The 24,005-nt window shown below is 44.6% G+C and overlaps 1 protein-coding gene across 6 annotated transcripts in view; it reads right to left on the reverse strand.

Annotated features, from left to right (window-relative positions):
• Window positions 1-24,005, reverse strand: part of hivep2a (HIVEP zinc finger 2a) — a 113,641-nt gene that overhangs the window by 24,964 nt on the left and 64,672 nt on the right. For 3 of the 6 annotated variants that reach the window (XM_080791649.1, XM_080791644.1, XM_080791645.1), the window contains exons 7-19: window positions 22,316-24,005; window positions 21,449-21,766; window positions 20,158-20,430; window positions 19,256-19,418; window positions 18,165-18,288; window positions 16,598-16,736; window positions 16,087-16,446; window positions 14,797-15,025; window positions 11,337-11,652; window positions 10,225-10,788; window positions 8,325-8,474; window positions 7,569-7,785; window positions 6,780-6,943 (exon numbers count right to left, since the gene is read on the reverse strand). In XM_080791649.1, coding sequence (XP_080647775.1) covers window positions 6,780-6,943; window positions 7,569-7,785; window positions 8,325-8,474; window positions 10,225-10,788; window positions 11,337-11,652; window positions 14,797-15,025; window positions 16,087-16,446; window positions 16,598-16,736; window positions 18,165-18,288; window positions 19,256-19,418; window positions 20,158-20,430; window positions 21,449-21,766; window positions 22,316-24,005 — 4,707 coding nt within the window. The remainder of the gene's footprint in view (window positions 1-6,779; window positions 6,944-7,568; window positions 7,786-8,324; window positions 8,475-10,224; window positions 10,789-11,336; window positions 11,653-14,796; window positions 15,026-16,086; window positions 16,447-16,597; window positions 16,737-18,164; window positions 18,289-19,255; window positions 19,419-20,157; window positions 20,431-21,448; window positions 21,767-22,315) is intronic. The other 3 variants (XM_080791646.1, XM_080791647.1, XM_080791648.1) reach the window with 3 other exon arrangements.

Here is a 24,005-nt window from a genome sequence, read left to right on the forward strand (position 1 = left end):
GCCAAAAAAAGCAGCCAAACGGCTTGCGAAATTCTGTGCAATATCTTCCACTATCGGTAGCCGCCAAATATGGCGAAGATGCTGTTACTTGTACCCCTGAAGGGTGTGTGGGTATTTGTTCGGGATTTGCTGATTGCATTCTGTACTGCACCTTGTAAATATTTGTGTCCTTGTATTTGTATCTCTTATGTGGACATAAATAAATGATTCAAATGTGTGCACTTGTATTGCTAGACTTGTGAGCACCAAATTGTCCCCACAAGCCACGAGCCACAAGATGTACGGTTGTTATAACTTGTTTTGTAATGGTTACAAAAACTGCTTTTAAAGATGAATTGGGAAAGATTCTGGGATTGTGGATTAAGCATTTTGAAAGGTTTTAAAGATGGAGTGCCACGATTTTTTCCCCGACCCTAAAACATGATCATCAGGTATTATTATAATATAAGGAGGAAGAACTTTTTCCAAAAAAGTGTGTATAGTATTTGTTGATATCATGCTTTTATGTGGACAACACGCCCACCAGTTCATCAAGTATGCCTGGTTTGCCTGGTGGGCGGTGATGGGTGGTGATCCACCTGAACTGAAGCCCCACCCACAGCTGTAATTGTGTGATAAAGGGGGAGGGGTTAGGGGAGGGGCTGATAGTGTGATGTCACTATGTTACTGTTTATTCCATTGGCCTGTTTGACTGTCAAGTGTTCAGCCTCCAGGAAGAAACCCTAAATACAAAGTAAATACACCATTGGACATAAAAAAACGACTCCAGGGTGTCTAATGAAGTATATACTGTCACCTCATAGACACATGACAAACTGGAAAATAGAACAATTGTGGCACTCCATCTTTAAGGGGTTGGAGTAACGCTGACGTATGCTCAATTGGGCACCGGTGTGCGTGCGTGCGTGCGACTTCTCCTTCACATTTTCACCACTTCCGTGGAAAGTAAACTCTCCACCAGGGGGCAGCATAGATAGAGCACAATGAATGGCGTCAGTGTTTTCTCCATTCAAAAGGCAGGACGGATCTTATAAACTCTGCTGTGCCCCCATTTAGGCCCGACGTCGAAAAAAAAAAAAAAAAAAAAGTCTTCTAAATCCTGACCTCATGTTTCTGTATCAGCGGTGCTCAATATTTCATGTCAAGGAACCCGCAAATTATATGTAATTGGTTCCTCCAGGGACCTTCCCCCCCAGAAGCAAAGATTTGAGTTAAAAACGTTTGCTCCGAAAGAATATAATATATTCAAGGATTTGCGCCACACTTTCATGCTAAATGATGGAGAGTTGTTACCAAATGGACCCTTATAAAAAACTCTTTTACGCTCTCAAGAGTTAAATTATTGTTAAATATCTGTCTACACATCACTCATTCTTGAGATGAGGGACAAAAGTGGAAAAAACATGTCCCACACATAAGAGCCTTATTTTATGTAAAAAATAAATTAATTCATAAAAATAAAAGCACTTGTAAAGTTAAGTGTAATACAGTTGTGTATTATTATGCCCTTAATTTCATTATAATTGTTTTCATATTCCATCTGAATTAGTTAAAAGCAGGCCCTGTACCCAAAAAGGCCTGTATTTAGCCTGTCCCCAGCAAGTGGCCACAATTTCAAACTGCCAAAAAAGTGTCTAATACTGTCACAATCACATAAATATACATACTAAATTAAAGTAGATTGTCAACAACATAGCAAATAATATACACAGTTAATTTTAATTTATATTTTCTATTAAATATCTCATATCAAATGTTCGTCCCACGTCTCCGTCAACTCCGTCAGGTTTTTTTAAAAGTCTTAAATTAATCAGAAAATATTGTCGACAGATTTAGCCTGAAGACTCCTTTTCCAAGTCCCATTTATATTTGTTGCAACAGTGGAGTACCTGGTCTGACAAGCATTCAATTGTTTGATATTTTAAACAAACAATGTTGATAACAATGTGGTCACAGCTTTTACATGTCAACTCCGTCTGGACATTTTTATGATCTTTGTTAAGAATTCCAAAATAATGTTTATTATTTTAGTTTAGGGGTTAGGTTTAGCTAACAAAATTAAGCAAAAACAAAATGGCTACATTGTACTAAAGAGGGTTAAGATGAAAACAAATGCCATTTTGTCAACTCCGTCAGACGTCAACTCCGTCAGATTTTGTGTCTGACGGAGTTGACGTGTATCTGACGGAGTTGACAAAAGTGTTCCTAAAACAATAAAATTATTGTTTTTGAATAATGGGCAGTATTCTAATTTGGCACACAGTTAGAGCATGCCTTAAGGAACATTTTTGGCTATGGGGCCATCACAGATTTGTCTCGTGGTGACCATGGCAGCCATATTACAAAAGAGCCGCCACCTGATGTTATTTTACAATAACTCAAGTTCTACACCACCTAGGATCTTGATTCTGGTGACTAAGACCTCATTTTCAAGGATGAGGGATACAGTGGTACAATTTAGACTTTCCCTGTGACCATGGCAGCCATTTTTCAAAATGGCCGCCACCTGCTGTTATTTTACAATAACTCAAGTTCTACACCACCTAGGATCTTGATTCTGGTGACTAATCATACATTTTCAAGGATGTGGGGTACATTGGTAATATTTAGATTTGTCCTGTGACCATAGCAGCCATTTTTTTTTCAAAATGGCCGCCACCTGCTGTTATTTTACAATAACTCAAGTTTTAGACCACCTAGGATCTTGATTTTGGCGACTAATCATACATTTTAAAAGATGAGAAATACAGTGGTACTATTTAGATTTGTCCTGTGACCATGGCAGCCATTGTTTTTCAAAATGACCACCAACCTGCTGTTATTTTACCAATAACTCAAGTTTTAGACCACCAAGGATCTTGATTCTGGCGACTAATCATTACATTTTCAAGGATGAACTTTCTCTGGGAGAGGTAAGGGCTTATTTCAGGTGCAGGTTGAGTTTCTACTGACAGGACATTAAAAGGAGGTGGGCTTTCTGGCCTTTGACTTGCCCCTTTCAGGTACAGATGCACAGTTTGACTTCACTGGCCACTGCAGGGAACTGTGGGGGAGAAACTTTGGTCTCTTGACACCCCGATTAGGTTCAGGGTTTTTTTTGGTGGAGACTTGCCTTTCATGACATCTTTGCTGCAGCAGTTGATCTCCTTACTGCCAGTGGTGGCACACTCTGGGTCTCTGGGGCATTGTATCTTGGTGGCCTCCTGCCAGTGTTTCTCCATCCTTCTCCTGAGCTCTGTGTTCTGGGGCTCTGTTATAGTCAACTTACATTGTCTTGGCTGGAGATTGCTTTCCTGCAGGGTCCAGCCCAGTCTTGTGCAGATGGCTGCTGGCCCACCTGGAGGCCCCAACCTCACTTGTTCGGTTGGTGTGATTAGGTGGGGTGGTCTTCCCCAATCAGGATGACGGGTTTGACCCTTTCAAACGGCAGTCTGGCCAAGTGTCTGTATTTAGTTGTGAGTTTAGATACAGGATACGATTGCTCACCCAGCCCCAGGTGACATGAGGTGAAGGCTCCTTTGATTTGGTAACATTGCTTTGGTTGACATGCTGGGGACACAGAGAAAGACACTGATGCCTTCAGTGTCTGCACATCCTGCCTGATGGTCCTGAAGCCAAATCTTCTGTCTTCAGTCTTTCGCTCACTGTTCACTGCTCACTGTTCACCTCACCGAATTTAGCCCAAGGAGTTTGACCCCTAGTTTGGCCATAGACCCCCTAGTTTGGCCATAGCCACTTGCCCAAATGTGCCGACATGTGCTGACCTCATCACATCTGTGATGATGGCTATGGCCGTTTTTAGCCAACGTAGTGTTTTTTGTGCAAAACTAATGCTTGGAATGGATCCAGAATCATGAAAAGACCCTAGTTTGACATGCCACATGCTACTTAAAGCATAATGAAATTTAGAACATTTAGCCTTATATTGGTTGTTGATGGTACCCAACTTTCAGCAGCTGTCAAACATGCCCCTAGGGTGGTCAAATAGAAACCAATGTGGGATATGTTAGTAGACACCTTTACAAACATTGGTGAAGAAAATTCTTGGTAAGAAATGTATTCACAGATTTTATATTATTCTGATAATATTCCCTGAGTAAATTGGTAAAATAATAGCAGGTCCACCATTTTTGAAAATGTCTACCATCCATGGTCACAGGATAAATCTAAATAGTACAACTGTATTCCTCACCCTTGAAAATGTATGATTAGTCACCAGAATCAAGATCCTAGGTGGTGTAGAACTTGAGTTATTGGGAAATAACAGAAAGTTGGCGGCCATTTTGAAAAATGTCTACCATGGTCACAGGACAAATCTAAATAGTACCAATGTATCCCACATCCTTGAAAATGTATGATTAGTCACCAGAATCAAGATCCTAGGTGGTGTAGAACTTGAGTTATTGGGAAATAACAGAAAGTTGGCGGCCATTTTGAAAAATGGCTGCCATGTTCACAGGGCAAATCTAAATAGTACCACTGTATTCCTCATCCTTGAAAATGTGGGATTAGTCACCAGAATCAAGATCCTAGGTGGTCTAGAACCTAAATCAGTTAAACTTGTCAACTCCGTCAGATGTTCGTCAACTCCGTCAGACGTTCGTCCCGTGATGTTTTTGTTAATTTCCAAAGAAATAGAAAATTCGCTGTCAAATCTTTTGTGCTTATGTATTGAAACACCAACTGAAATGATACGTAATGATGATTTTTTTTTTTTTACATGGTTTTCATGTTATAATATTGAAAATAAAGGTTGAAATGACGGTTTTGAGAAATTGGATATTTCATAATAGTGTGATATTGGAACAAAATAATATTAAAAGATTTGTATTACTTAACTTGATTACTGAAAGCCATTATAAGATAACTGAGGACTTTATATTATTGTTGAAATGATACGGAGTTGACATGAATCAGGTATTAAGTGCATAAATGTCCCATTTTAGAAAGAAATGTTACGCGAAAAACCTGTTCCTTCTCAAGATTGGTAGTTGAGACCTGTGTCTACAAATACATCTATTTGATTTGAATGTAACTTAAAAAAAAAAAAATCCAGTTTGAAAAAAGTTTTGTCCCTTATCTCAAGAATGGGTGACATATAGATAATGTAGAATATTTGTTATTTCGATCAACGTTTTGCCTGTTATATCGCTCCTGTGGTACAGCCGGTACCACATTGGTATACAGCACGGACTTGCACAGAATCTTATCCACCGCTAACTATCCAACGCCTAAAACAATCTTGGGTCTGAGAGAGGCTAAATGTCATCAAGCGGTGGTTTCCGTCCGTGGCTCAAAAACAGAATAAATAACAGGCCTTTGGTATGAAAAGGGTTGTGAGATCAAGTTGGACGTTGTTTTGCAAAAGAAATAAGTTAAAATATGGAGATGAGAGGTTTCTAACCCGACAGCAACGATTAAAAAAATAAAATCCGCCCCCCCCCCCCAAAAAACAAAACAATGGGCAATTAGCTCCAGTGTGTTTAGGGCCGCGATGGGTTTACCAGGCCCATGTTCTGTGTCTGGGTTTTCCCAGGCACTAATTAAAGTTAGATTATAGTGTGTGTGTGTGTGTGTGTGTGTGCGTGTGTGTGTGTGTGTGTGTGTGTGTGTGTGTGTGTGTGTGTGTGTGTGTGTGTGTGTTTGTGTGTGTGTGTGTGTGTGTGTGTGTGTGTGTGTGTGTGTGCGTACGTGCGTGCGTGCGTGAAAACCAGAACTTATACTGCTGAGCGTTATACGCAGAGTGTACAAATGGTTGATGCCATTGAAAACACCAAAAGGGGTTTTTCCCGGCCCCCGACATGGGTTAAGACGGTCAGGGCTGTATTTTGCGTGTCTTTAAGTATACCACGTCTCATTACTTATAACTTAAAGGCGCAGTGAAATGAAAAATAAGTTTTTCACACTTTTAGACCATATCCGTGGTCATCATATGGGCATACCTAACAATGGATGCCAAAACAATGGGAAAATTCTCATTTCTGTGTGTTTTTATATCAAAGGTCCATAAAAACTATTGTATTATTTATTTATTAAAACGAAAACGTGCTGCGTGATGACGTGTAGAGATACACATCGATAAAAGCCAATAAAAATGAAGCTCACATGTTTAATTCCCCATGTCTGCGCATCCATGCAACACAGCTGCTTCTGATTACAGATTTCTCCGTTTTTATTTCCATTCAAGATAACATTCAGACAGTGTATTACTCGGTTTCAACTTAATCATCACGCTAAAATATGTTTCTGAAAACATTATAGGGTAGAAATAAGCCACATAACAGTAAACTGGTTGTGCTGGGCGACCGTCTGATTTATAAACAAACAACACCACGCTGTTGCGCATAGCATTAGCCACCGTCCCTAGCTACCGTCCCATCGCCTGAAGGGATGCGACACTCTGATTGGTTCAGAAACTTCAGACCGGTGTTTCATGTGGAAACACCATTTTCATGTTGTTCACCATTTCCGTTTCACTGCGCCTTTAAGACCTGGAGGCGTGGTCACAATGCTCTTTGGCCACTCAGAATATAGCCAGATGGCATTGATGATCACGCCTCCAGGTCTTAAGTTATAAGTAATAAGACCTGGTATACTTAAGACACGCAAAATACAGCCCTCGGGGTTTCCACCCGACAGCGACGTCAGCATGACGTACAGCGGTACGATAAATCAGACGTCTTATACGATGACGACGGGGCGGCACGTCCAAAACCTCCTTACCCTCCCTCGAAGATCAAAACCTCCTTACCCTCCCTCGAAGATCAAAACCTCCTTACCCTCCCTCGAAGATCTTGATGCGGGCGGGCTCGGCGGGGCTCTGCTTGGAGGAGGAGGAGGCCTCCTTCTCTCCCTGCTCCTCTTTGGAGCGCTCCCTGGACACCACTCCCTTCATCTTCCTCCCTAACGTAGACACGTCTACTGGCATCAGCTCCGGCTTCAACTGGGAGGGGGAGGGGAGGGGAGGCGAGGGGATGGGGAGGGGAGGGGGAGGGGAGGGGAGGGGAGGAGGGGAGAGGAGAGGAGAGGAGAGGGGAAAAACATCATCATCATGTTAACAACAATAAAGAGACATTTAAGAAAATATATGCCAGGGACACTAAGAGAAGATATTTACGGCTCTAGCAGTGATTATGAACCCGTTTAATTTCAAGGACCCCCCCCCCCCCCCCCCCTAGTTTGATATGCATTAGTCTATACGGACCCCCCCAATTAATGGCATTTCTGCATCTCTGGGACCTCAATTTATATTGTAAAGTCTAAGTTGATTTTAACTCTCCGAGTTACAGACCCATAAGGGTCCATTATATGCATTATATATAACTAGACCTGTACGTGCCCGTCGGTCAGAGCAGCCATTTTAACTGTCTGTCTGTGTCCCACATGGAGACTGACTGATTGTGAAAAGTGCACTGGTTAAGTAGGCTAATCAATTGTCAGGTGTGGGGTCGCCAATTGGCTGAGGCAGAGGCTGGAAATTGCACGGGTGGAGGGGATTTAGGCTGATTAGGCCCACTGTGCATAATACTTCTCGTCCGTCCGTCCGTCCGACCGACCGACCAACGTACCTGGTCAAACCTCAGCCGCCACGCCACCGAGGACACCAGCTTCCCGGAGGAGGGCGGCGACATGGCGGCCATGACGTACGTGACGCTCCTCTCCATGGGGTGGCGCTGTTGCTTGGAGCGCAGCAGCGCCAGCGAGGCCTTGGTGCTCAGGCCCAGCGGGTTGGGGTTGTACGAGCTCACCGACCACGAGGCGTACACCGACGAGACGCTCGCAGAGCTGCACGTTGTGGGGGAGGGGCAGCAAAAAGTACAATTGAAAATAAAGAAAAAATATATATAAAAAATATTAAATTAAATTAAAATAATTATAAATTAAAACATAAATAACTAAAAAGAAATATGTATATAACATTTCCGTTAACTGAACCAAATAACTATAATAAAAACATTTAAAACTCGTGAAATTGTGTTGTTTACGAAACTAACTAAGACAAACAAAAACTATGAACAAAATGCCCTTAGTTTTTTTTCGTTTTTTTTTTTTTTTAAATGGTTTTGTTGAGTTCTTATTACCCGATAGGCCTATGCTTACTTTTGAATCGTGCACCTATAACCATGAACCCAAAGCATGAAAAAACTAAAAAAGAAAAACTAAAACTAAGCGTAATGAATGCTAATAAAAAGTAGCAAACCTATAGCTCTAAAAAAAACAAATTAAAACTAACTGAATCAGAAAACAAAACAAAAAAAAACGTCAAAACTAACAAAAAAAACGGAACTATAACGAAAGATTCCAAAGAACTATAACGGTATAACCTTGAGTTGGGCTTGGTGTAGTTGAGGAAGCACCAGCTGACACTCGTTGAGGTGCGCAGGCTGGGGAACCGGAAGAACTGCTGGGCGTCGGCAAGGTCCAGAGCCACGCTCTGATTGGCCGCCAGCTGGACCAGCATGCTGATGGGTATCCTGTGATTGGTGTAGAAACCATAATTGTGACGTCACGTAACAATCGCGCGCCCAATCGCAATTATTTGAGATGTTTTTATTTTATTTGCATGATCGTGTTGAAAAAGGGTGATATGTTTTCAAACATTTTCAAAAATAGTGGAAATACCAGATCTACAAGCTCAACACGTGTCACAATCTGACGCGTTTTGGCTATTTTGTTCAAAGTTATAAAATTATGTACTGTAAGTTATTTGTGTGCCCTGTACACCTTTAATTCATGATGCCTAAATGCCAAACATAAATGTAAATTGTATTTGTGAAGGCAGTGAGCACTTACTATGAGACCTAGCATGTCTGTCTGTCTGTGTGTGTGTCTGTGTGTCCCGCTTTTGTGCCCATATATGGAGCTGAGTGATTTGTTTGTGATTGATGCAACACACTCCATATTTGGACGTATAGCTGCTTTGGGGACTCCTTATATGGTTATGGCTAAGTTAAAAACTTAACTTAAAAATAACTTAACTTAAAAAAAAAATAACTTAAAAATAAATCTTAAAAAAACCCAAATATGTACGAGCTGCGTTCGCTTCCCGCGTTTGCGCGTCTTACTTGTCATAATACAATGCACCTGGACAGCATATCCTATAATTACTTGAAAGCAATAATGCACTTCATGCAGGTTACTTTACCAATAACTTTAACAAGTTTTGACCTGAGATCAGATTCAAAAAAATTCTTCTACTGTACAGCCTGAGTTTTCTGAAAACGCTATGTTTCTATGTCAGTCGTTCTTCGATTTTTCAAAAATAGCAGACCTACAAGCTTGTAACAAAATATGTTGTTCCAGGGACCACCAAGATTTGCGCCAAGATTTGGTCCCTGAAACAACATATTTTGAGATGGTGGGTCGCGCAGCCAATTACATCTTTTTAGGGTCCTTGACATGAAATAGTTTGAGAACAACTGATATTATAAACATACGTTTTTCTACAAACTGTCATGATTCGGAAGACATTTTGGTAGAATCTGCTCTAAGGCCTAAATGGGTGAATATTAGGGGTGTAACAATATAGTAACTGCATCGATTTTAATTTCAAGAATCAAAAGTATATCAAAATGAAAACAGCAACATTGAATATGTATCGTATCGTACCGTTTTGCAATGGAAATAATCGGTATGGAATCAATTTTATCAATACTACACTTTTGTGCGTGGTATTTAGCAAATTTTAGAGGAAAAAATAAAAAGAAGGGTTTAATTACTTAATTTAAAATAATGTCAATGTGTTTTAAACAGTTACTGTATCGATTTCAAATCGTTGAATCGTATCGTATCGCCATAAGGAACCAATAGCGTCCATGTATCGTATCGCCAACCACGTAACGTGACACGTGTCGTATCGCCGATAAAACGCATCGTTGAACCCCTAGTGAATATGCTCGTCCCCGCCATAACAAATAAAGTAAAGTCAAGTACAGCGGTGTCCCATTCGTCTCTACCAGGCCGACATCTAGAGGTACCCGTCAAAGTCTTTGACGTGATAGGTACCCCTTGAGGCCACACCTCTGATGGGTGTGGTTTAGTCTTAACTCTTACAGTGCCAATTCTCCCATTATAAAGAAATAAATAATTTGTAATTCTATGATGCATGTAATGTGCATGTCTTCACCTGTACACCAGATTAGAGGAATTTTCAAAATATGGATAAAAAAAAAGAAAAAAAAAAAAGTTTTTGGCTACTAAACCGTTTTAAGGGGGGGGGGTTACCTGTTGGATCCCGCCGACCGGTGGCGCTCCGCCGCGGTTCCGCCGTCGCCGTCGTAGTCGTTGTCGTCGTCGTCGCCGCCGGGGGAGACCATGACGGAACGACTCGGGCTGACGGCGGAGAGGCCTCGCTCTCTGCTGCCGTCCTCCTCCTCCTCCTCCTCCTCGTCCACGTCCAGGTCTTCCGGAGACTCCGCCCTCCGGCCGCCACCCGGAGTAGTCGCCGTCCGCGGCGGGGGCGGCGAGTCCGTGACGATCTGGAGGGGCGGGGTGAAGCTCTCGGCGCCGGGTGCGGCGCCGGGCGCTGCGCCGGGCGCGGCGCCGGCGGCGATCTTATTGGCGGTCGGCGGTTGTTGTTGTTGTTCGTCGAGGGGAGGAGGAGGAGGAGAGGGCGAGGAGGACATCCGGTCGGCGTCCTCCATGGAGTCGCCCGATTGGCTCTTCGGTGCCGCCGAGCCGCCGCCGCTGCTCAGCTCCACGGCGCGCATCTCCTCGACGATCTGCCCGTACATCCGCTCCTCCTTCACGCGCTTCTGCTGCTTGGTCTCCACGAAGAGCTCCAGCGAGCTGGAGGAGGGACCACGGTTATTATGGTTAAAACATTTATAGGCCTGAGATGAAATTATAAAAAAAAAATAAGTCTTCTACACATCCTGACAGTTTTCTGAAAAAAAAGCCGATGTTTCTACGTCAGTCGTTCTTCGATTTTTCAAAAGATAGCAGACCTACAAGCTCGTAGCGCGCCACTCGGTGGTGCGCTATGAGCTTGTAGGTCTGCTATTTTTCAAGAAACTAGCAAACCCGCTCTAAACTAAACTAAAAGCGAACTGAAAAAAGAAAAAAAATCTAAACTAAACTAAAAAAAATATATATATATAAGAAACTAGCAAACCAGCTCTAAACTAAACTAAAAGCGAACTGAAAAAAATAATAAAATCAAATCAAAATGAAACAATATATATATATATATATATATATATATATATATATATATATATATATATAAGAAACTAGCAAACCCGCTCTAAACTAAACTAAAAGCGAACTAGAAAAAAAAAAGAAATCAAAACTAAACTAAACTGTAATGGAAAAAAAAAATCCCAAACAATCCCAACCTGGTGGGCGACAGCATGCGCTTGCTGCCCGCGGCGGCGCTAGCGCTAGCGCCAGCGCCAGCACCGCTCCCTGCGCCGCCAGCGCCCGAGCCCGACCCCGAGGCGTCCGTGGTGGCGACGGTGCTCGACGTGAGCGACCGCGGGCCCCCTCCCCCGCCACAGCCCCCCCTGCTGGCCGTGGTGGTGGTGGTGGTGGCGTCCGCGGCGTCCGGGGGCTTCCAGGGCGGGTGGTAGCGGAGCAGCGCCGCCGTCTCGTGCTGTCCCAGGAAGTGTGCCAGGTTGAATCCCGAGCCGCCCGTTATTCCTCCTCCTCCGCCTGTAGGTGGTGGTGGACATGAATTGATGGAAAATGGAGTTAGATGGTGTCCTCCCAACAGCTAACCATCTAACTCCATTGTTTGAGGTTTTTGATAATTTTGTCCTTAAATCTGTGCTATTGACCACCCTTTTACGTCTGTGTGTCGAATATTGAACCCGTGAAAAGTAGTAAAAAAAAAGCGTTTAACCCATTAACCCTCTTATTATGGCTGCCCTTAATAACATCTTATTGTGCATTATTGGGCCAGCTTTGGCGTCTTTTTGAATGACAATAGAAAAATGTGCGATATGACCACAATGTCACAAAATGTCTCATTTTAAAGCTGCAAGTCTCTACTTTGCACCGAAAAAATAATTATGTTTATAGCATGTTCCATCGTTTACTTATAAGCATTTTAGTACACCTTGGTTTCAGTTTTCACTGAAACCAAGGTGTAAGGCCTGGCGTCGAAATAAAAAGCGTTCGCTCTGAAAGAATATATATATATTCAAAGATTTGTGCTGCATTTTTACGTTTTTTTCAAAAATAGCAGACCCACAAGCTCGTGGCGCGCTGTGAGCTTGTAGATCTGCTATTTTTCAATAGCTAAAATATAACATAATGCTTAGTTAAAACACCAAAAGGGGTTCCCGCCCCCAAAATGGGTTAAAAGCGTATACCGAAAAAAGTGTAACTCCATTGGTCCCTCAAACTGTCTGCTATAAAGCAACTAACATTATATACAGTCCTTGACAATATATAAAGTCACAAAACCAACCAACATGTGTTGCTTTGTTTCCAAAATATAAAGGTTTTCTTTATTTCCTGAAAAACAAAAAAACATTTTGGACTTAAGTGGTTTAATTCCCCGACAGCAGAGATATTATTACAATCATTGTGGAAGTGGTTAATGTATTAGTAGACAAAACTTGTCACAAGGGGGGCTGATCATCGCTTCTTCCATGACAAAACTCCTCTCCCCTTATTACAAACAGCCGACACTCGCAAACCTATTTCAAGCATGCTGACTGTGGTGTGAGTCAGCTGTAGACTATTTTTTTTCTCCTTTACTTTTGTGTATATTCGTACGTCTCTGAATGTTTTGATGAATTGAAAATGGTGGGCCCTGTTGTAAACAAGTGTAATGCTTTATGGCGCCGTCCACTCGCTGTTAACAGTTTTTGTATCGAGCTGTACTTGACATGTACTGCATAATTCTGCAAACTGTTAATAAATCAATTGATCAATCAATCAATCAATCAATCAAAGCCCAATGCGAGGAGGATTGACCACCTGTGCACTACTTCCGCTATAGCCCATTCTGGCCGGGAACCCCTTTTGGTGTTTTAATCATTATGTCATAATTTAGCTATTGAAAAATAGCAGATCTGCAAGCTCATAGCGCGCCACCGAGTGGCGCGCTACGAGCTTGTAGGTCTGCCATTTTTTGAAAAATCGTGAAAATGTGGCACAAATCTATGAATATATATATTCTTTCAGAGTGAACGTTTTTTTTAACTAAAATCTTTGTTTCTGGGGGGAGGTCACTGGAACGACATATTTTCAGACGGGGGGTCGGCGGCCAAATACATATATAGGCTACATTTCCGGGGGTTCTTGACATGAATCTGTTTGCGAACCACTGACATGAAAGAAACATGGGTTTCTCAGATAACGGTCATCATTTAGAAGACATTTTCTTTGTAGAATCGTTCCCAGGTATAAATGGACTAGTATAAATATACGTGGGGACATTTGGGAGGCTGCGGGGTAAGCTCAGGGAGAGAGAGACTCTCTGGTGTGATGACATCTACAATAAAGAATGAAAGTGTAATTTGAATCCTCCCAACAGGCCCAGGCAGTCCTGTATCTTCACTGAGCCGTTATCAGGGAAGATTATCTAAGTACTATAGCTCAATATTTACTGTACGTACTGTATAATGCAGGAGGATGCTATACACACAGGATACACACACGACCAAAGCCTTGCAGTGGTGACAGTCCACGGGCGGAATATAGTCTTAACCATTTCAGCTGCTCGTGGTCGGGAACCTTCCGTCGGAAGGAATCCAACTAGCAACTGCTTCATGATGCCTAGGGCTGTATTTTGCATGTCTTAAGTACCAGGTCTTATTACCTAACTTGAGTAAACTAAAGACCTGGAGGCGTGATCAATGCTCTTTGACCACTCAGAATAGCCAAATGGCATTGATCACGCCTCCACGTCTTTAGTTTACTCAAGTTAGGTAATAAGACCTGGTACTTAAGACACGCAAAATACAGCCCCTAATGTTCCGTCTGATAAGCTTTATTGTTGATATCAAAACCGGATCGCTGATTTCAATTTCTTTCATTCATATTTTGGCTTGGCCTTTCCTTCTTTAGCGATCCTATAGACCGGGTTGCCAACCGCGCTGCAGTCCACCTCCCATTATACAGGCTGATAAAAGCGGAATAACTCGAACTCTTACGGAGCTCTCCGTGATTTGGATGAAACGCGCGGTGTTCGGAGTTCTTTGCTGATTATCCGGTGGTCTAGATGGAAACATTGGCGCTTTCTAGAGCAAGGATGGCTTCATTTTAGCTCGCTAGCATTGACGCTATTCATTTAGCGTTAAACACATGGACGCCCAAAACGGGACGTGGGGTCCAGCGTGTACAGCATTGAAATGGCCCTCGGCAGTCTGAGGTTGGCTGTGCGTCCAGCAGGTGGCAGTATCAATGTTATAAACTATGTCTTCGAGAGACAAGACACACTGATGTAGCCAAAAGTGCCAATCATTTATTTTAGGACACTAAGATAATAAATGTACCAACGTTTCGCCAGACAACTGCCTTCACATACCCCGAAGAAGGTAGTTAATTCATTAATTCTCTGCACTCTAAAACGAAGGCAGTGTGTGTGGCCCCTTTCTTGTCTCTCGAAGACATACTTACTTATTACAGTGGGGTTCTTTTCGTCTCTTCCTCTGAGGCTTTCATAGGTACCTTTGCCTGAAAGGAACCTGAAAGGTACCGTTGGAAGCCACACCTCTGATGGGTGGGGTTTAGCCTTAAGGGTTTTTTTTTTTTCTTCCACCCACTGTGTAATACAGCAAATGGACAGTAAAATGTCAGTAGGACAGAGGCCAGAGCAACTATACATTTCATAACTTCCATCACAATACACACCTCCTCCCTTGGCGTGGAGCCCGGTGGGGACACACAGCGCGCTAGTGCCGACGCCGCGGTTGGCCACCAGCTGGCTGACGGTGGTGTACATGGCGCTGCCGAAGGTCGGCACTTGGGTGTGGACGCGGACGGGCACCACCAGCGTGCCCCCGGGCACCAGCTGCGCGCCCCCGGGCAGAGAGCAGCAGGTCGTGTGGGTGGCGAAGGCCGGGCGGGTCTGCTGCAAAAGATATTAAGAGTTATAACAAACGAAGGAGAAAAAAAAAAAAAACTTTTTGCTTCAGTTAACAACATCGTTAACCCATTTAGGCCTGACCTCAAAAAAGAATTCTAAATCATAAAGATTTGAGGCACATTTTAACGATTTTTCAAAAATAGCAGACCTAATAGCTAAATTATAACATAATGTATGTAACCACCAATAAAGAGTTCCCGCTCAAAAATGGGTTAACTGAAGTGAATAAAAACTGTAATAAAAGCAAATAAATAGCTAAAACAACTCAAACTGTACCGTGTTTTTACAAACTAAATCACGCACAAAATGCCCTTAGTTTTCGTCGTTACCAACAGTAACTGAATATATATATACATTAAAAAAATATATATATAATTTTTTTCTTTATTTTATCGCACTACTTACTCTGACCTTATTGAATCCTGCACCTGACAAGAACTTGTCAAAGCATTGTCACAACAATGGAAAAAAAAACAAAAAACGAGCACTAATGCGGACACGATTTGAGGTACATTCTCCATTCATTGCCAATGGCATTTAATGTTTGTGTTGGGAATATAAACATATATAAAATATAATATTTAACCCATTCTGGACGGGAACCCCTTTTCGTGTTTTAAGAATTATGTTATTCTTTAGCTATTGGGGGGGAAAAATAGCAGATCTACAAGCTCATAGCGAGCCACCGAGTGCCGCGCTACGAGCTTGTAGGTCCGCTATTTTTGAAAAATCTTCAAAAATGTGGCGCACATCTTTCAATATATTCTTTCAGGGTGAACGTTTATAACTCAAATCTTTGCTTCTGGAACAACATATTTTGAGACGGGGGGGGGGGGGGGTCGGCGGCCAAATACATATCATTCTGTGGCTCCTTGACATGAAATACTTTGAAGAACCACTGATCTAGAAACACAGGGCTCTTCAGAAAAATGTCAGGATTTAGATTATTTGTATAGAATCGACCTCAGGTCTAAAATGGGTTAAAAACAAACGGAAACTGAACTATATATAATGATAAAAAAAACCCGCCAAAGTATTCCAATAACCTGAATCTGCTGGAGCAGCGTGCTTGTGGTGGTGGTGGTGGAGGTGGAGGTGGTGGTGGAGGAGGATAGAGACAGCTTGGAGGAGAGCGCCGAGCCAAAGCCGGGTTGTTGTGGCTGGGCATGAGGAGAGGCTCGGGGCAGGAAGGAAGCTAAGGGAAGGTACGGCAGGGGTTCTGCTTTGGTCTGGTCTCCTCCTCCCTGTGGCTGTGGGTCATGGACGACGTGCTGCGGGGCATGGAGACTACTAGGCTGTGCTTGTTGTTGTTGTTGTTGTTGTTGGTGTTTGTGGAGTGCTGTGTTGTGAGCTGCCATACTGCTGCTGCTGGAGTGAAGCTTCCGGAACTGCTGCTGCTGCTGGGCCTGGAAGGAGAGAGGTGGGTATACGTGGTGGTGGTGGTGCCAGGTTATTGTATAGTTATATAGCCTCGGCAAACCCAGACGTCTTTATTTCCAGGGAGAAAAGATAAATAAATCACATCCGTGTGAAGTGAGTGTACTGTAGTGTGCTAACCTGGAAGGAGAGGTGCTGCCTGGGCCTGTGGTTGGAGTCGGCCTGGTTCCAGAGTGCTTGCTGCTGGTAGGCCTCGTGTGCTGCATACTCCCCCTCGGATGACGAGCCCTGGGCCTGTAGGCGATGCTGGGACCTGATGCTGGAACAGAAAGGGTATACCATTGTTAAAACTCTTCCAGCGCCACCTGGTGGTCACCAGTTTAGTGCTTTGAGTGCCAATTCTCCCATTATAAAGAAAGAAAGAATTTGTAAATTCTAGTATGCATGTAATGTGCATGTCATCACCTGTGTACACCAGATTAGAGGAATTAAAAAAAATATGGATAAAAAAAAAAAAAAACTTCTTCCCAAGGGAAGACGTCTTGTCGTCCTGTACTTCCGGTACTTAATTGGCAATTAGACGTCTAGACGCTTATGGCTAACAAACAGTTTTAAAGAACGTACGTAGGGAAATTTAAAAAATATTTTTTTTCACACTTTTTAGAGCATATAGCCGTAGTCTAGGAACTGTGTGCGTGCCCTCGATGGCACTTCTCACTTCACACAAGTGTGATTTTTGTATTCAGCAGCACATGACAATTTTCGACAATTTTATGAGGCGCTCTCTTCTACTGTGGAGATTATTAGCGTCAGTATGTTACAGTGGTGGAAAAAGTACTCAATTGTTTTACTTAAGTAAAAGTACCAATACTGCAATTTAGAACTACTTTGTTACAAGTAAAAGTACGGAATTGAAAATGTATACGTATTCATATTGCAGAATGTCCCATTTCACAAGCTCAAAATGTGTAGAAAGTCTATTGAAAATAGCCGATCTTGTAAATCGGCTATTTTCAAATGGCCGAAATAGGGTTGAAGTGGTTAATGGTATGTTTTCTAATACAATTTTAAATCGCAAAAAGTAACCAGCAACTAAAGTTTTCAATTAATTAAACTGGAGTGAAAAGTACAAATGTTGGCTCTGTGATGTAGTGGAGTAGAAGTAAAAGTACTGGAAATTGGAAATACTCAAGTAAAGTACAAATACCTCAAAATTGTACTTAAGGACAGTACTTTAGTACTAGTCGACTAGTTTACTAGTAAATCCACTAGTCGACCTTGTTGGTACTATAGTTGACTAGTTGATAAGAAAAAAAAGTTAACTATTTTTTTCCCAGATTTTGTAGGCCTCAAGATCAGGTAGATTATAGTTATAGTCACCAATGTACACAGTTTTTAAATGTACAAATATTAATTTCCAAAATATATATATATATATATATATATATATATATATTATTATTTTTTTTACATAATAGGTAGTTAAACTAGTCGACTAGTAAACTAGGCAACTAGTACAAATGACTAGAAGTGAATGCCCTATAGCATGTTACTGTCCTACTGTCCTACTGCCACCTACTGTCCGTTTATTATATCACACAGTGGGTGAAAAAAACACACCCCCTTAAGACTAAACCACACCCATCAGAGGTGTGGCTTCCAGAGGTACCTAAGAAACCTCTAGGTGTCAGGCCGATAGTAAGGAAGGGAACACCACTGTTATGTATAGCAATGCATTGATGAAGACCTTGGACAGAGCGAAGGTTCGTCCTGAAGGCTGTCCTCACTGATGCTGTGCTGGAGCTGATGATGGTGCTGATGATGGTGGTGATGATGATGAAGATGTTGTTGTTGTGGATGGCAGCTCACACCTGAAAACAACACACGTTATTAGACGGTATATACTTATAGGACTGGAGCTGGAGATTATTTTCCCTTCATTGATAATTATAACGACAACTGAGCGGGACATTCCCTAGTATCAATATAGAGCGGCGCAGTCCCTCCCCCCTTTCAGAACAACGGACGGCCCAGGAAATGAAAACGCAATGCATTTCCCCCATAGGCAGTTTTTATTAAATTTTTATTTAAAGACCTTTTAAGCGTCGTACGAAGCCAACTCTTGTCGTGACAAATCATGACGAAAACACACACAATATTTTGGACCAAACAAATAATTACAAAGAACAAAAACAACAAAGAAAGTGTTGTAACCTGCCGTTTTTTTTTCTACTTTCTAATTCTCTCCCGAAATATTGCGCGTGTTGTCATGATTTGTCACGACAAGAGTTGGCTTCGTATACGACGCTTAAAAGCTCTTTAAATAAATTAAATAAAAACTGCCTATGGGGAAATGCATTGCGTTTTCATTTCCTGGGCCGTTCGCTGTTCTGAAAGGGGGAGGGACTGCGCCGCTCTATTATATCATGACATTATGACATTATGACTGTATGATATTGTCTGTGATTTTTTTTTTGGGGGGGGGGTATTGTACTATATTGTGATATAGGCACAAGTGTTCTTTCAAATATAACCTCGACTGCCAAACTCTCTCCATTTAATTTTTTTTAATAATAATCACACCCGTGTGAACCGAGTGGTGCAACTCCCCTCTCTCCCCCCCCCCTCCTCCCCCCCTCCCTCTCTCATTAGCAAGCAACAGAGCAGCACTGTCTCTCTGTCTCTGTTTCTGGCAAACAGCGCCCCCTACTGGTACTCATTATACTGGTGCTCATTAATTAACACATATGAGGGGTGGGTGAACACACATAGGTGACACGGACATTGCTGTTCCTTGGAGTGGTTGCACCACCACTCAACAATAAAAATAAAGCTCACCTCCAGAACCGACCAGCCTCTTGGTTCTGTTGGTCAGGTCGGTGCCTGCAGCGTACCCGGGTCCCGTTGGCCACAGGCCGTGCTCACAGCTCTCCTGTTTAATGGACAGCTCGGCGCCTCCCGCCTCCTGGACCACTGTCTCCGGGTAGACGCTCAGTGACGCCTGTCAATCATGTAAAAAGTGTTTTTTTTTTAATATAAAGTCTTCTATACATCCTGACTATAACCTCGCCTCACCTCCAGGCTTTTCCACCACCTCGGAGGAAAGCCTGGTGTCCGTTTCAAAAGTCCGTATGGTTCCTGTTCGGGAGCCGGATGATATCGTTACGTCATGTTGTAGTGTCGTTTTGTATAGTCGACAGGCAGGAACAACAGGCGGCGGCAACTTCCTTTTCCCTCTCAATAAAAGCTCTCGTATAGCCTGTATAGCTTTTATCGAGACAAATCGTTTTGAGGGAAAAGGAAGTTGCCGCCTGTTGTTCCTGCCTGTCGACTACAAAACAATACTACAACATGACGTAACGATATCATCCGCTCCCGACAGGATCATATATACCCGAAATTAAATGGTGCCCATGCAGGCTAAAATCCTGACAGTTTCCTGAAAACGAGACACGGCGGCCAAGGCATTTCCGTGGGTCCCCCCGCAGCCAAAAAAAAGGCGTTGAGAACCCCTGGCTTATAGGTGACTGCTAAAAATAAATAAATAGTAATAATGTTTTTTTGGGTTACAAAAAATAAAAATAAAAATAAAAATAAAAATAAAAATAAAAATAAAAATAAAAATAAAAATAAAAATAAAAATAAAAATAAAAATAAAAATAAAAATAAAAATAAAAATAAAAATAAAAATAAAAATAAAAATAAAAATAAAAATAAAAATAAATCCACGTTGCCCCCACCTGTCTGACGAGGTATCCCCTCCGGCGCTCCTTCATGGCGGAGGCGCTGCAGTAGAGCTCGCCCTGCCTGGAGCTGGGAGACAGGCTGCCGTAGTCGAAGGACTTGCTGCGCACCTCCGGCGGCTCGCTGGGCAGCACGCTGTCGGGCGCCTGCTCCGACGACGAGCGCCTCATCTCCCTCTGCTGGTGGTGGCCCGAATGACCGCTCATGCCGGGGACCGTCAGGAACTCCGACTGTTTGGCGGCGGCGGTGGCGGCGGCGCACGGTTCGTCCTGTTGGTTGCACACGACGTTTAAACATAGTCAGAGATATTGCTGTTTGTCCTCATTTCTCTTTTTTTGAGGAATGTAAAAAAAAAATATATATATATGCACGGGCACGTTTTTCACAGATCTTGCTAACTATTATAGAGCTATTTCTATTCTTCGTTTTTTTTAGGGCTATTTGTATTCTTAATGGAAAATATTGAAGAAGAGTAGCTCAAGTTGTCATGTGTTACAATATATTTTGATGAGAATATATTGTATTCTCCACCTCTCTCTCTCATTAGCAGGCAGCAGGCACATCACTATCTCTCTCTGTTTCTGGCGCCCCCTATATACTGGTACTAATAAGTCACATACTCGTGCTCATGACGGACACATACATACATACATATATACGCACGGACATTGCTGGTTGTAGGAGTGGTTGCACCTCTCAAAAAAAAATTCGTTTGGTGTTCTAAGATTAAAGCTGCAAAACCCAAATCTGTGGATCGGTCCGGTCCGTAATCAGTGTTGTTTTCGTCGACTAAAACTAAGACGAAAAATGTTCGTCGACTACCTTTTTTCACTGACTAAAACTAAATTAAAACGAATCTATGACGACTAAAACTAAGTATACTGACAATTTCGTCCACAAATAAAAACTAGACTAAAATGTTAGGAAGGGACTAGTGGACAAGAGATCCAGTTTTACGCTGGGTTGCATGCTGGAGACGCGTTGTGAGATTGTATATCTGCTATTTTCAGCATGCGACCAAAGTGTAAAATATGTCATTACAACGACATCAAGGGCCTGTCAAAACACATTTTAGTCGACTAAATCAACTGTAGATTTTAGTCGACTAAAATCGTACGACATTCAGTCGACTAAAACTAGACTAAACACTAGAACATTCCAGGCGACTAAAATGTGACTAAAAACCAAGTGAAAACTATTCAAGAGACTATGACTAAAAAAAACTAAAATAGAAAATTTGCTGCCAAAAACAACACAGCGGTCCGTATACACATACTGTATAAGTACCTGCTTGGTGGTGGGCGAGGCCGACTTGAGCGCGGCCCCAGCCTCGTCTCTCTCGAAGGACGCCGAGGAGAAGGAGGAGGAGTGCGACAGGTTGCTCTCCTGGCTGGGGCTGCGGGAGAGGCTGGCGCAGCCCGTCGCCGACTCGAAGCTGGTGGACTCGCCCGACGAGTGCTCCTGCATGTCGGCCAGCCTCAGGCGCTTCTTCTTGGGCGGGAGCTTCTCCGACGGCATCTGGGACAGGGTGTCGCTCCGCTGCGGCAGCTGGAACTCCGCCTCCATCGCCGCCACCACCACCACCACCACCTGCTGCTGCTGCTGCTGCTCCAGGCCAAGGATGTTATTGGAGTTAATTCAGATGTCACTTCTTTTTTTGTTTTGTTGTGATAATCCTCCCTACTATAGAGTGTGATGACCATATTAACGTAGTTAAAAAAAATTCATAGGCTAGGTACCCTCACAAAAAACATGCAGTAATCTTGGTCTCTAAACTGCCTCCCCCTGGCCAGCCGGAGTGCATGATGGAGGGGAAAGGAACTGGTTGGAATAACGTGTTCCTTCCACGTGCTACGTCCAACCAGGGAAACTCCCCCCTGTCAGGTGTAAAGGAGCAACTTGTGGACACTCAAGCATGAAGGAAGCATGAGTTCAAGTCCGTTGCTCTCCCCAGGTTGGCGGAGGGTGTGTATAGAGCCCAGGATCACATTAGATGATTGACACAGGGGTGAAGGGTTACAAAATCGTGGGATTAAAAATATATTAAAAAAAAAAAAGAAAAAACATTACAACCAATAAAAACTCAATTAAAACTATGGGTTGTCAAAAAATTATGAAAAAAAATAAAATAATACAAAATAAAATCTTATATACCTTGCTCTCCGGTTCCTTGGCCATGGCGGCCGTCTCGTGGGCGTCCTTGTCGGGCTTCACGTCGGGCTCCTCCGTGGTCACGCGGATCTCGGGGACCTGGATGTTGGGCTGCCGCACCAGCTTGTGGGGGACGTGGTGGTGGTGGTAGGAGGAGGGAGGGGAGCAGCAGGGAGACCCCGCCACGGAGGCCAGCTCCATGTCGCTCTGCTGCTGCTCCCCCCCTCCGCTGCTCTCCGTCCGCATCAGCAGCGCCGCCGTCGACGACGACGACTCGGCCTGCAGGCTCTGCAGCGCGTCCTCGTAGACCTCCGTGTCCGACTGCTCCGAGTACTGACTGGACAGGGTGGGCGTCTGGTAGCCGCCCATGGGGGGGCCGCCGGCCTGCAGCGAGTCGAAGGACTCGGACTTCTCGAAGGAGCTGGGCCGGCTGAGCGAGTTGGTGTGCTGGATGACGGATATGACGTTGCCGCCGCCCTTCCGGCCTCCCCCGGTGCCACCGCCTCCGTCCGAGTCCTCGGAGCACATGCTGGCGCACGTGTCGAAGCTGTCCGACTGGCTGTGGGCGCTGTGCAGCGAGCCCGCCGTGGTGGCCCGCCGCGGCAGCCCGCCGCAGCAGCCGCCGCCGCCGCCGTCCAGGCTGCCGCTGCCGCCGTGCTGGACGACGTCGTCGTAGTCGTCGTCGTCGCAGTGGCCCGGGCTGTCGTCCTCCTCGTCGCCCACGCTCTTCTCCTTCCTCCTCTTCCGGTTGGAGATCTCCGATGTCGTCGACGTCGCGGCGGTCGTGGTCATGCCCACCTTGGTGCCGTAGGGGCCGTACGCCACGTGCTCGACGGGGACGCCCGGGCTCCGCTCGCCGCCGCCCATCTTGGTGCACGCGGAGGAGGAGACGGCGCTCTTGGGCACGTGGCCGTACGCCTCTCCTCCTCCTCCTCCTCCCCCCGCCGCCCCGGCCTCGCCGTGGTGGTGGGTGGTCTCGTGGGCCGAGTGCTCGAAGGCGGCCTGCCGGCGGAGCCCCCTCCGGAGCCCCCCCGCGCCCCCGCCCCCGCCGCCGGGGTAGAAGACGTCGTCCGACGTCGTCATCATCATCTCGTCGAAGGAGTGGCTCACGCGGATCCCGGAGGGGGGCGGTTGGGGCGGCGGCACCGCCAGGCCGGTGGCGGCGTTGGGCGACGAAGCCGTCGGCATGGAGTTGCTCCTGACGAGGGGCCCCCCGGAGGAGTCCCCGGGAGTCTCCAGGAGGAGGAGTCCCGTGCTGCTCTGGCAGGGCCCCGTGGGGTACTGCTTCGCGTCCCCCCCCCCGCCGCCGTCCCCGCCCCCGGCTCGGAAAAAGACGCGGCCCTCGGCTATCTTGCCCATGTCCAGCGAGGAGGAGGACACCGCCATCATCGTCGGCGCCACTTCCGCCATTCCCACGGTGACCGACTGCCTGTTGCTGGGCCTGTAGTACCACGTCCGGCCGAACATGATCTCCTCGTAGGACTTGGCGGTGTTGTTGTGTGATGTGTTGCCGCCGCCGGGCGGACTGACCTGCTGCTCGGCGCTCTCGGAGCGGGAGAAGTAGCCCGAGTCGGTGCTGCCCTTGCTGTGCGGGCTGAGGAGGTTCAGGGACTGACTCGGCGGGGGCGACTCGGAGGCGGCGTTGTGGTGGTGGTGGTCCACGGAGTCCTCATGGCTCTTCTTCTCCGTCAGC

This window comes from Protomyctophum bolini, assembly GCF_963924005.1.
Source record: "Protomyctophum bolini genome assembly, chromosome: 19".
NCBI classification, from domain to species: Eukaryota; Metazoa; Chordata; class Actinopteri; order Myctophiformes; family Myctophidae; genus Protomyctophum; species Protomyctophum bolini.